This window comes from Sander lucioperca, chromosome 2 (genome assembly GCF_008315115.2).
Source record: "Sander lucioperca isolate FBNREF2018 chromosome 2, SLUC_FBN_1.2, whole genome shotgun sequence".
Classification (NCBI taxonomy): domain Eukaryota; kingdom Metazoa; phylum Chordata; class Actinopteri; order Perciformes; family Percidae; genus Sander; species Sander lucioperca.
In genome coordinates, this window is record NC_050174.1 from 1,846,323 (window position 1) to 1,858,799 (window position 12,477).

Genomic DNA, 12,477 nt, shown 5'->3' on the forward strand with positions numbered 1-12,477 from the left:
CTCTGAAGTGCCTCTGGTCGAGTTCAGGGAGACAGCTCTGTGTGAGAGGAATATGGAGAGGTATATCAGCCATTCAGCATAATAGCAGGAGCATGTAAACCTCTGCACTAAAACTATGATGAGTGCTTCCTCTGGTTAATCAGGGAACACTCTAATTATGCTCTATAAAACAGAGAGGGGCTTCTCGTAAGTCTCGCTGCAGCCATGTGAATAAGTGCAGACTTATAACCTGCGAACAGGAAAACAAGTTTAGCTCTGCCTGGAAGCATGACTCATTTTCTGCTCCACAAGTGCTAATGATGGGATAGCTGCCCACTTTGCCCCACCTCTTCCATGCATCCTATTGGGCCTGCAACAAAGTGAAACTCATGTAAATGGGGATCTTGAATGCCAACCTGCAACATCTTTGCTGGCCTTGAATAACACTGCATCCCTGAATGCTTTGGCATCGGCTCACGAGCGAGCTCCTAGGGGCTTTAAACCATTTAAAACAAGAGAGCAAGCAACATCCACTCAGAAACAGAGAGGGAAAAGCCAAGACTCAGAGGCCCGGTGTGACATTCAAAGACAAGTTGAGCGTTCATGGTCGTCAATGGTGCGCTGAGTTCCAGCAACAATAACAGAGAGCAACAGGGAGCCTGGATGGGGTACAGGCAGAAAACAAGGACAGATGTGTTCATAAACGGGGAATTTCTCTTGTCTTTAAGATTGTTATAATCGATTTATCTCTCTCCTGTTCCCAATCCAAAGTAGTGTTGACATTTGGTGGCGGTCAAATTCATCAATTAGAAAAATGGAAGTTTAAAGGCCACATGTGATGAACAAAAGTTTTCGTTTGCAGTGGTTTGTAATGGGTTTTGCAGCCTTTGTATGACAAGATGACAGGTTAACATGATATGGTTATGAAATACAAACCAAACAAACTTACTTCTAAACTCAAATAACAGAGTAGAGTCCAGCAGCTAAAATGTTGATATGAAATGTGTATAAGCAATTAAAGATAAATTATAGTGGTGTAATTTGTTTGTGTTTGACCAAAGGCGCCGTAAGTATGATTTTTACTGCCTGAAAGCACAAAATCTCCCTAATACATCTGCAGGAATGTTGACATGGCTGTTGATGACCACCATGACTCGGTGATTGCCTTGCCAGGTGTTGGGATTGCTGGCGGTCAGACCTCACTTGCTGGCCTGTTCTTCTGTTTTGGAACAAATACTCCATGGCTCATCAATATTTTGAGACATGGCCAGTCTCTTTTACTCACATTTTGAATTGCTCAACCACAGAGGATGGTGCTACTAATGGTGTCATATCATATGTTGTATTCAAGCCCAAAAGCAAAGGATAAGAGGTATTTATGCCATAATTAACTTACATTCTAGCATGTGTTGTGAAAGTGTAACATATGAAAAGTGTTAAAAGAAATTTAAAATCAATATAGATGAAATACCTGCATACACGTTATATTTGTGGTTTAAAATATTTAAAAAAAAATTTATAAAACACAGAAAGATACAAATGTACTAAAATGGGTAGCATGCAATAGTAACTTCCAACCAGCTGAATATGACCAGAGATTTAAGTAATGGGCAGTGAAACGAATATTGGTGTGCCTTGGATACCTGCAACAAAAAAAATATTGTCATGGAATAATTTTTTTACACCCACGGTTAATGTTACATAGATTACATAGTTACATAGACGTCAGATACGTTGGAGAGAGTTTGATGTGGATTACTCACGTTTTTTTGGAAATCTCAGAAAATAATAGTGTTTTGAGAAATGTATGTAAAGTGCAACAAATACTAGGGTATAAGGTCCCTTTGAGTTGTATTGTACTTCATATCTGTAATAAGACGTAAGAGAAGTTTGGTTAAAACACTATTAATAGAAAATCTATTTTGAGGAATTGGGAGAAAATAATGCCACAGACACAGGACTGATGGCTAGTAATCGGCAGTGATCAAAAACACATAGAGACACATATCTTGAGACTACAAGAAGCCAAACTGGAGGGGAAACATGGGGAAATGAATGATAAATGTATTTCATGAACAATTTGTTTTCTTTACTGTTATTATTTAGTGTTGCAAATCTCTTGCCAATAAAGATGTATGAGGGGGAGGGGAAGAAACACAAGGAAGGAACACTGAGAGAGAGATTAGAGACCTGAGTTGTTGCTGCTGACAAAGTATTAGATTACTTTATGCTTTCATAAGGGGAAGAGGTTACATAATCAGGGTGCTAGATGACAGAGCAGCTTCCTGTGTGCACCTGCGAAGATGTCTTGGCCCAGTCCAGGAGAACGGCCATCTTTGCCGTTGTAGAGATGCTGTGAGGAGGTGGAGCTCTGGAGGTGCTGCATGGATAGACAGTCACTCAGGACGTCCTGCTCCAGGTGAGGACAGGGCCGAAGCTGTCAATCACAAACATAAGAATAAACAAAACAAATGTTTACAAGAAGTGATGTTGAGTCATTTAAAGAGAACTCCATCTGGTTTGCAAGATTACACAACCTCACAACAAAGCACAGGCTCAGTTTTGTCTATTTGTAGACTGTACCCTATGTGGGGTGTGTTTTTTTTTACTCTTTTTGTGCACTAATGCGATTGTAATGTTATTTTGAAACAGTAACTCAGCAAATGAGAATACATTGTCAGTCAGGGGGAACCAAAGGAAAGATCATACGCTCCTTTTTGAGTCATGCGTTGGCCTTGGACATTGCAGGTAAGTGATCCCTGTACCAACTCAGAGCCAATGCGAGATTGCTTCTGTTTCTCTCACTGCCAACAGTAATGGAGGCAACTGAAGACACATTTCAACTGGAGAGTCGATCACAGGCCACGCAGAAGAAACCTACACCTAAGGAAACTTGTGTCAGTTGGAGAAATTGGACATCTGCCTTATGGATCAGTGGGGCAGCTGACCTCTGTAGTGTACGTCAGTGGATTTCTCTGTAATAAAACATTACAGTTGCTGAGGTACACACCAGGGCTGTACTAACAACCACATCTTTCCTTTACTCAGGAGATTTACCTTCAAAGAACCTGTAAATTCAACACAGGGACTGGGACAGTACTTTAGCTGATTATCAGAAATAAGTAGAAAGAAAAAGCATTTCAAACCAACAGTGTATAACACACCATGGTGTGCCAGAATCAAGACACTGACTGGAGAAAGGAGAATCTACCAAAGGTCTCAATGGCATCTGCTTTGGCTCCAATATCAGATGATGCTTTGTAGACAAACAATAGCAGTGGACATGATATGCTACAGTAGATTTACTATTCATTCATAAAAGCCTGATGTAGTTAATTCTTCTGTACCATAGATGTGCATTGTTGTCCACAAGCTAATACATCACATCAATGAGCCGCAATGTTGCACTGGGTTCTTTAATTATGTTGAACAACAATGCAATATGCTAACCTAACCAACATTGTAATTAAAATCGACCCCATTTACATCACTAATAAAACAAAAGTGTTAAAACAGATGTATCAATCATATTCGATTCTTCAATTTCAAGGGTTTAACTGCTATATATTATCAGGCTAATGTAGCTTTGTCAGTCGGTTCAGTTAAACCTGGCAGTATTTGTGCAGTACAACCCCTTTTATTTAGTTCATTCCAATGTATTTATAATGCTTTATTCACAAAGAACATGCATCCCATTTTAATTCAGTAATGTGTAAATCTCCACTTAGGAAACACATTATAACTGGTCTAAGGTTGAACTTAACAACAGCTGTGCAACAGGCTCCTTATCGTTTGAATCCAATATACGTGGGTTCAATTCATTAGGAAATCAACATGTAAACCTGTTAAAATTGTAAATCAAGTTTGGTTTTGTCATCATGCTGTGATATTAACCATCTTGAATAAAACATATTTTGTCCTATAATAGTAAGAAGTGATAACTTTATGATACCACAAGGCATTAGTGTTGCTGTGAGTCATTTGGACCAGTACGAGTGTATTTTTAAAACAAAGTGCTCCAGTTACAGATGACAAAGTCGATGTTGTCCACCAAGGTTTTTTCTTCATTGTCATTCCAACCCTATCAATCTGTCCATCTGTCTCTCTGTGTCTGCCTGTCTGTCCATCCATCCACAATGAAAATCAATTCCACATTTTGTGGTTGGAAACATTCTTCAGCATTATCACAACCATCTAGTTCATCGACAGCGATGAGCCAAGTGGACAGATAACAGCTTTATCTGTGCGTGACTTACGTCTTTTAAGACCTTATGCCTATCCCGCCACTTAAATCACAGATGATTGACTGAATTTTATAGCTGTCATAATCCACGTTTTGATTCCAAACTAAGATACTGTATGTCAATAAATGTGCATGTGCTTGTCCTCTTGGGGATCCTTATGAGGGCCCTGCAAACTATTCATCACGTGTAATTGGGGCTCTGTTCTCCCCACAGCGACACTCCTAACAGTTTTTCTCTGAACCGTTCCAAGAGTGGAGTAAGAGAGCGTTTGTTTGACATTTGTCCATAACATCTGGCCACTGGGGTATTCCACAGTACAGCTTATTAACAATGCTACAAGCACACATGTGTTTCCTTTTACGGCGCTAAGCAAAGAAACACATCATCCAGCCTGCCACTATCCAGCCCCTTCCACAACAATGAGCCCATTCTCTGTTATTTACCCACTTCCAGTCAGGGAAAGAATAGGCTTTTGACCATGAACACGATGAAATGTGGTCAAACCTGATCTATTGTTGGGAAAGCGATTCTCAAAGACACCCCGCTACTAGACCCCGGCTACCCAACCCCTCAATTAAACCAACTAGATGGATCTGTAGATAATGTACATCAGAGCTGGCCCGTTCGTTAAACCTGTAACCCTACCGTATTGACTTGAATTAAGTCATGCTGAAAGGCCACTGTGCTCTACATGATACGCAGGCAAAGCCACCGATATCAAGATTTGTTTATTTGTCCCAAGGGAGATTTGTCTTGGACAAAAGGCTGCCACATAAAAATACATATAATATATACATACATGGACCGACACAAGACATTAAGTACATACAATACAGTGTGCAACACATGTGCAAACAATAAAGTAAGTACAAACACATTCCACCCCTCCTCATACCTTATGGCCTGAGTTTAGGAGATTTACTGATATGGAAATGAATACGTTTTTATATCTGTTGAGGTATCTTTTATGTTTACTTGGGACCCTGTAACGTCGACCTGATGGAAGCAGGTCATAATGAGGGTGTAAGACATGTGAGGGGTCAGCAATAACATGTAACATATATATATTGTTCCCACTAGGATTTGTTATGAAAAATGAAACGTGATAGATAATATCCCCCTTTTTTCAATTAGTAGTTTAATAATTTACTGTCATCTTCCAATTAGAGACATATAATTCATCTTTCTGTTCTTTTGTTTGATGTTAAAAAAAGGACAAATCAGTTACTACCTGACAACAGGAACAATTTTTATCTCAATATCTATTCGTTCCATCCCTCTCTTGTAGAAGGTGTCTTACCTTTCTACGCACCTGTTGCTCTTTGGCCGAGTGGATCTTTACATGTTTGCGTAGGGAGCTGGGATCTGTGTAGCGCTTGGTACAGCCGGGGATCTGACATGCGTACGGCTTCTACAAGCAGAAAGAAAAAAACGTTTCACATTCGGTTAAAGTGTAGATGCATCTAAATTCACTTTGTTGTAAGGACAGAGACACAAGAAAAAAAGTCTGGCAGTTATTCAAGAAGAAATGACAGAAATTGGGGAAATTAGGGTGTGAGTAAGCACAATTTATACACTAAGTTTAAAATCTGTTGAAGTAAAGGCAAAGTTAAAGTCCTACCTTTCAGCTGAGAATAACAGAATTTGAAGAAGAGGAAAAAAAGCATGAAAAAGAAAAAAAGAAAAGATTTCGTTATAAAATATTTCAATATGAAATGATCTCCATGTAGCGTTTTAATTTAAATTCAGGCCTTTAAAGCTGCTCTATGTGCTGTTTCACTTGCTGTTGCATGTAGGGCTATCCTCGTTTTCTTCTCCCAGTGTAGTAATGAACCCTCTTTCTTACCGACAACATCAATGTGACATGATTAATATCAATACTCGACAATGTATGTAAAACACTCTGCTAATATTTAAAAAATACAGTAGGACATGGTTAGTTGTTTTCTGCACAATTAAAATAGGACTGTGATGGGAAATTTTCTACATTGGATATTGTGGACCAATAAAAAGTTGGTAATGTTACTCTATACGGTCAGTATGTACTGTGTGTCAGTGTGTATGCTGACATACAGACTGGTTGTGAGGAGGGAGATGTCGACAGATTAGAGAAACAGACATGACATCTGTAAAACGACTGCACTGTCATGGAGTTTCCTCATCATTTCACATTCTTCTCATTAACCAAGCAAATATAGCATGTAGCTAGCTGATTGAGGGATTTTTCCCCTCACGGCAAAACATTTTTTTCATCCTCAGGAATATAGGTTGGCCATTAAAGTGTAAGGGGATACGCGTCTTTATTAGCTCTGCCTCCATACCTCGACCTTCTCTGTAAATAAGCCATTGTTATTACAAGGCTCTTACAGTGCCACTCATCTCTGCCATGTTTGTTTTGTCAAGCAATGCACCCAATACAGCACAGAACCTTGAGTAAAAAAAAAAATAAAAATCAAGCACAACTTCTGTGCAGAATAAATACCATTAAAGCTTGAAAATGATTTTCCCTCAAAGTGTTTTTGGCAGGGTGGGCAGGCACAGTGAATGCCTTAGCGGAGTGTTAATGTGAAGCCATAAGCATCATGGTCCCAGATTAGCTGTATCATTTGCCCTACTGTGGAAAGAGTGGCTGGAGGAGGAAAATCCCTTACTGATAGAATAACACAAGTCTGCATTCAAAACTCTACTGAAGTAAAGGTTCTGAGTGATTTACTATTACATGTACCAAAAGCACTGGTGGCTGGCCAATACAGGAACACAGGGGGAAGATATCCTGGAAATATGAATATTATAAAAATACTATTAAAATGAATATCTCTTTCAATTCAAGTTTTGTGGTGAATTTGAGCATTTACTGATTTAAAATAAGCCTCACTGTGTGCCACTACAGATCTCTTCCTACTTGCTCAGCATCACTGATGTTTTATTCTCTCTGGCTGTTTAAGTACCTGCTCATAAAGCCTGAATGCACCTCTGATCATAGGGTAGAGTGCAGGGGGAAAAAAGTGACCAAGTTCTTTCCATCATGTCAAAGAAAAAGAGACACCCTTTGTAGCAAATTGACTGTTGCCATACAACTTAAGAGTAATCTATTCATTTTAATTTTGTTATTGTTCATTTTTTTTTACAATCATTTGTTAATAATCTCGTAAATAATCGTTCAATGATAATTAGACTGAGTTGAAGAGTTTGGAGGATTTTATTCCTTCACTGAAATATACATATGGGATCTAATTGAGGGCTTAAGGACAAAGGGTGTCGTATGTTGCTCATATTGTAAAGAACTATGAGACAAATTTGTGAACTTGGTGTATATCAATAAAAGTTAATTGACTTGAATGAATATAGCTAAAGGAAGCAGAATAAAATTTACATTAACTTAATTCTGGATTCATATAATCAAATCACTAATTGAATTGCTTCATTTTTAGGCTACATTTTTGAAAGACTCCTTCAAAGGCCTATCCTAAATAATATCCTTGATTTCCAGAGCTATGATTGACTTCTATTATTGCTTTGGCTGGTTGACCTGAAGCTGGTACATGCGTACCTTTTAGGGACTGCTCAAAGATTATTTTCAACTAAGAATTTCTCAAACATGTAGATATTGAATTGAATTAGTTGTTAATAGAAGAAATTACTTTAAAGTGTAGAGGAGAAAACTGTAAAGCTCCCTGAACGTGTGAGAACGAACAAATACCTTAATGGTACTTAAGTACATAATTTGAGCAAAACAAGTTATTTACTCCCTCGCTGTGTTGCCATGCGGATGCTGATAAAATGAGGTATTAGTGGGGTTACTGAGACATGACGAGTGGCAGTGATGGCTGACTCAACCTTTCCCTCCATTTATACAGGTCAGACAAACAGGCAAAGCTCTGTGTGAGCTTGCAGCTCCAATCCAAGTCTGTTATGGCCTGAGCTGCGACTCAGCCTAATGGAACTGATCATTTAATGATCTGTGGCGCGTCACTGCCAGCGTAGAGAGAGTGAGAATGCCACACTGCTCACTGACTGACAGCAAATTAAAGTCTAACACTGTCAAGATGTGGAAATAGGCATGGAGACTTGGACAGCAGTGCAGTTTTTAATGTTGGTGTAAAAGTGAAGGAGGGAAACAGTGTGAGCGCACACCAGACACACACACACACACACACACACACACACATGCTGCTTGCTAGTTCTTTGACAACTCATATTTTAATTTGGCATATAATCTAATACCTGAATGGATTTGGTAGAAACTAAATGCAGCTTGTATCCGACACATGCAAACATTTATAGTTCATAATTTCATGCAGCCATGCCTTCTGCAACACAGCGACCACCCAGACTATTTTAACTGTTGGCCCGAGACAGGTTAAACATTAATCTACTATGGTGAAGCATTGGGAGGTGAGACAGAGCAGAGACTTAGTTTCTGACCGTGTCCAGGTGAGTGCGCTGATGCTTGGCGCGGTCGCTGGAGTTGCTAAAAGCTTTCTGGCAGCCTGGGTGCTGGCACAGGTACGGCTTCTCTCCTGTGTGGCTCCTCAGGTGGATCTTCAGGTTCTCCAGACGTGAAAACGCTTTGTTACAACTCTCGAACTACGGGGGAGGGAAGACAGCACAAGACACACACACACACACACACACACACACACACACACACACACACACACAAATACACACACACACGCACAAAGATAACCACAGTCAGGCAGGTATGCACAGGACCACACAAGGAAATAAACAAATGCCCACACATACACACACACACACACACACACGCACACACGCACACACGCACACACGCACACACACACACACACACACACACACACACACACACACACACACAGAAAAAAATAAATCAATCAGTGTAAAGCTGACATAGTCTGGTACAGTGTGGGCTCTGTATACGGGTACATTTGTGACTCAGAAAGAAGCTGTCCCACTCTTTCCCCTACTCCCTTGATCACTCGCACAGCTGGAGGAGTTCACTCTACACCACATATTCACCAGCTATAGAAAAGTGAGAGATGCTTAAAAACATGGGTGGTATAATCGTGAGCCTTTTTTTTCCATGGCTCTTGAATTACGCTGCCAATCCAGGGTACCTTTGTTGAAAACCATGTCCACTTGAAAGACAGCGGCATGCGTGACAGTGCACCTGCCTTAAGGCTGCCGCTGCGTCTAAATTGATACAGCGGCGGTTAATGGGCTGTAATGCATAGCATGGGATAAGTGTTCTGAAGTGTATAGTGCCTTAGACTGACAAGTGACAGTGACTGTAAACAGACTCATATCCGACCCAGCTTGGCCCATTTGATCCAAACCACTCAGCCAATGAACACCACAGATTTGTTAACACGTGAATGATTCATGAGGCTTCTCGCATATCCACTCCTGCTCTTAAGCAAAAAACAAGGCTGACTGGTTGATTAGGCGGTCCATGTCAAGACCCCCTACATTGGCTGCTGTGTAAAGAGTCACAAAGTGTAGAGTGTACAGTAGTATGGGTAGCATAGCTCAATGCTACTTATATCTATTTAGGATTAATCTCATGTAAGTGTTCAGTAGCATCAACATATTGAGACTGTCACAGGTAACAATAGGAAGTGCTCATGTTAGGATCTTTCTTCTGTACACTTGCCAGTCACCCTATAAGGACTTGAGATGCATGGCGTGTACGACTGGTACATAAGGCACAGGACAGGTGGAGACAAAAGAGTACAGAGACAAAAGATGGTGGGGAAGATGGAAAAGGAGGTCGCTCCATGAAGAGTAATAGACTGCAAAAACTGGTGTAGAAAAAGTATTAGCCCTCTTTGACCAAAATGTTCCAGGAACTATGGAACCAGAGGAACTAAAAGTCTATTTTGTGCATTCTTGTTTGCATCTGAATAACTGCGAAGATTAGACAAATTAGGCCGATGACGTATTAAAAAATGATGGCTTCATTCATTATATGTCAAGAACCTAAATATGAAAGAAACCGGGAGCCAGGAAGGCATTGAGTCTGATAAAAAACATGGTGCAGCTACTGCGAGCAAGTAAAATATCTTTTAAGTATAATATCTTCTAAAAAAACAACTTCCTCACTCACAAATCTTACCTACAACCAACTTCTTGCAAAGGGCTAATCTGACCTCAGTGAAAATACAACTTCATTGACAAACTGTTGCGGAGGTGCTGTGGTCTCTATTGTCCATTGTAGCCTGACCTTTAGTAAAGCCTGCTGACAACAGGTCGGGTTACGGCTAAGGAGAGAGTGACACCATTCTTCTAATGGGCCTTCAGCTTCATCTACGCTCAATACTCATCCCTGGTCTCCTTCATTCACTCACACAGTACAGGCAGGGCCTTCTATTCACAGAGGCTCCATTTAATATAGGCGAAACCTAAGCCAGTCATGGTAGAGCCGTGTTGGGTGACTAGGCTGATCTGTGGGTGTATGTGCCTGTGTGGCTCAGTAAGAGAGTCTTAATCTGCACGATTATGGCGACACAAACGCACAGCTCCTGCAGTTTGTCAGACCTCTGAGCCGATGAGTTTGGAAACAAAAGCATAATTTTAACATGATCAGACAGATGCTTTTTTTCCCCATTTTTTTTCTTACAACAAGCTACAAACTAACAATTAAAACTGAGCTTGTGAAGTTGATTTTACTGAAAACAAAACTGGGCAAGCATATGTCCACCAACAATATAGGATGGGGGCTTAATAATACCTCAGAGAGAGAACAAAGTTTGAGATTTTGGGTATTTTGGCTAATGCCAATACATTGCTTGAGTTTATAAGCCAAACTTCTTAAAAGCATCAGTAAAAGCATCATCATCATCATCATCATCCATATAAGATCCTAGATCCCCTAGATACAATTTAAAATGAGAAAAGTTATGATTTGAAAAAAGAAATGTGACAGTTTTTGATACTCAGTGAGTGGTAAAGACACATGTCTATTAATTAATTAAAAGTAGGGTCAATACACAGCCCTACTACAAGACAAGATCTAATCAGCTATGTTTGGACCTGTGTGCTGTGTGTGGTGTGCCTAAAGCTGAGAAGAGAAATGCATAAAGAAAGTTAGGACATTCAACATGACCAGACAGCAACGCAAAAGTAACAGTGAGGCACAGGACAGGACCGGAATGTAGTATGAATAAAATATTTCACCCTGGATTCATCAACACACACACACACACACACACACACACACATGCACACACACGCACACACACGCACGCACAAACACACATTCGTTCCCGGCTTCAGCATACAATCGCGGAAAAATGTCTTTAGGAGTTCACATTGCACATGATGTACAGCGGAAACACATCATTCTAAAGTCGTGCCAATCAAATGTTTCGGATGGAAACGAGAGATGCAGTGAGGGTGGGAAAGTTTAATAAAAATCTCAGTGCAGAGGAACATCTACACTGCCATACCAGTCATGGCAGACGCGGTCCATGCTGACTGCTGAAATGCGGCGCCGAGAATTTGAGTTTGGAAAACAAACACAGCTATTATTGACGTACTAAATGTGTGTATTTATGTATAAGGGAATAATCACTCTTTCATTGCTTTCTTTTCCGCAATACAAATTTGAGGCTAAATTATAGTAACGGGTCCGTGGAGGAAACCGTGTTAATCGTGTAGAGCGTATTATTACTCTGGAAGCTGGACTAGCAGGGAGACGGCTGAGTATGAGGTTTTCCTGCCTGCTGGGAAACCAATAGGCACTGCCACCCCTAGACATGGACATTACCCAGAACCCTGCATGAAAGATTTTATGCTCCAGTAAGATGTTTTAGCGTGGCCAATCTGATAGCTAAAATGACTTCTTTCAGTGAGTTCATGGACTGTCAAAAACCTACTTAGGTTTTGAATTTGATGCATGCAGTGCTGTGTAGTTAAATTCAGCATTGCTCCTGTTATTGAAGAAAAGTGTTTTAACAGTTTTGATGTGGGCAGTATGTTGTCTTATTTTGGTAAAGTTGACACATGGCAATTATACATCCCATGTTATGGGTTTGATGCCAACTGGTTGACCTAAAAGTGTCTAAAAATAATATCTGCATGTTAAAAAAGGATATATGTCAGTAGGTTCCCCTATATCATCGATGAGGAGTTGCCTAATATAAACGGTTTAGAAAGAAATGAACACATAGGTTAAAGTGGTATAAACATAAAGTTGTGGTGGCTGAGGCTTCTGACACAGGACTGATTTTACCTTTGATATTATCTTTGAAAACAGTTTAGACAGCGCTAA

General features: G+C 40.1%; 1 protein-coding gene across 2 annotated transcripts in view; it reads right to left on the reverse strand.

Annotated features, from left to right (window-relative positions):
* Positions 1 to 12,477, reverse strand: part of LOC116063262 (zinc finger protein GLIS1) — a 78,196-nt gene that overhangs the window by 19,944 nt on the left and 45,775 nt on the right. The window contains exons 5-7 of one of the 2 annotated variants that reach the window (XM_036008505.1): positions 8,649 to 8,810; positions 5,536 to 5,634; positions 2,275 to 2,416 (exon numbers count right to left, since the gene is read on the reverse strand). In XM_036008505.1, coding sequence (XP_035864398.1) covers positions 2,275 to 2,416; positions 5,536 to 5,634; positions 8,649 to 8,810 — 403 coding nt within the window. Of the gene's footprint in view, positions 1 to 2,274; positions 2,417 to 5,523; positions 5,635 to 8,648; positions 8,811 to 12,477 lie in introns of both variants that reach the window. The other variant, XM_031318145.2, reaches the window with a different exon arrangement.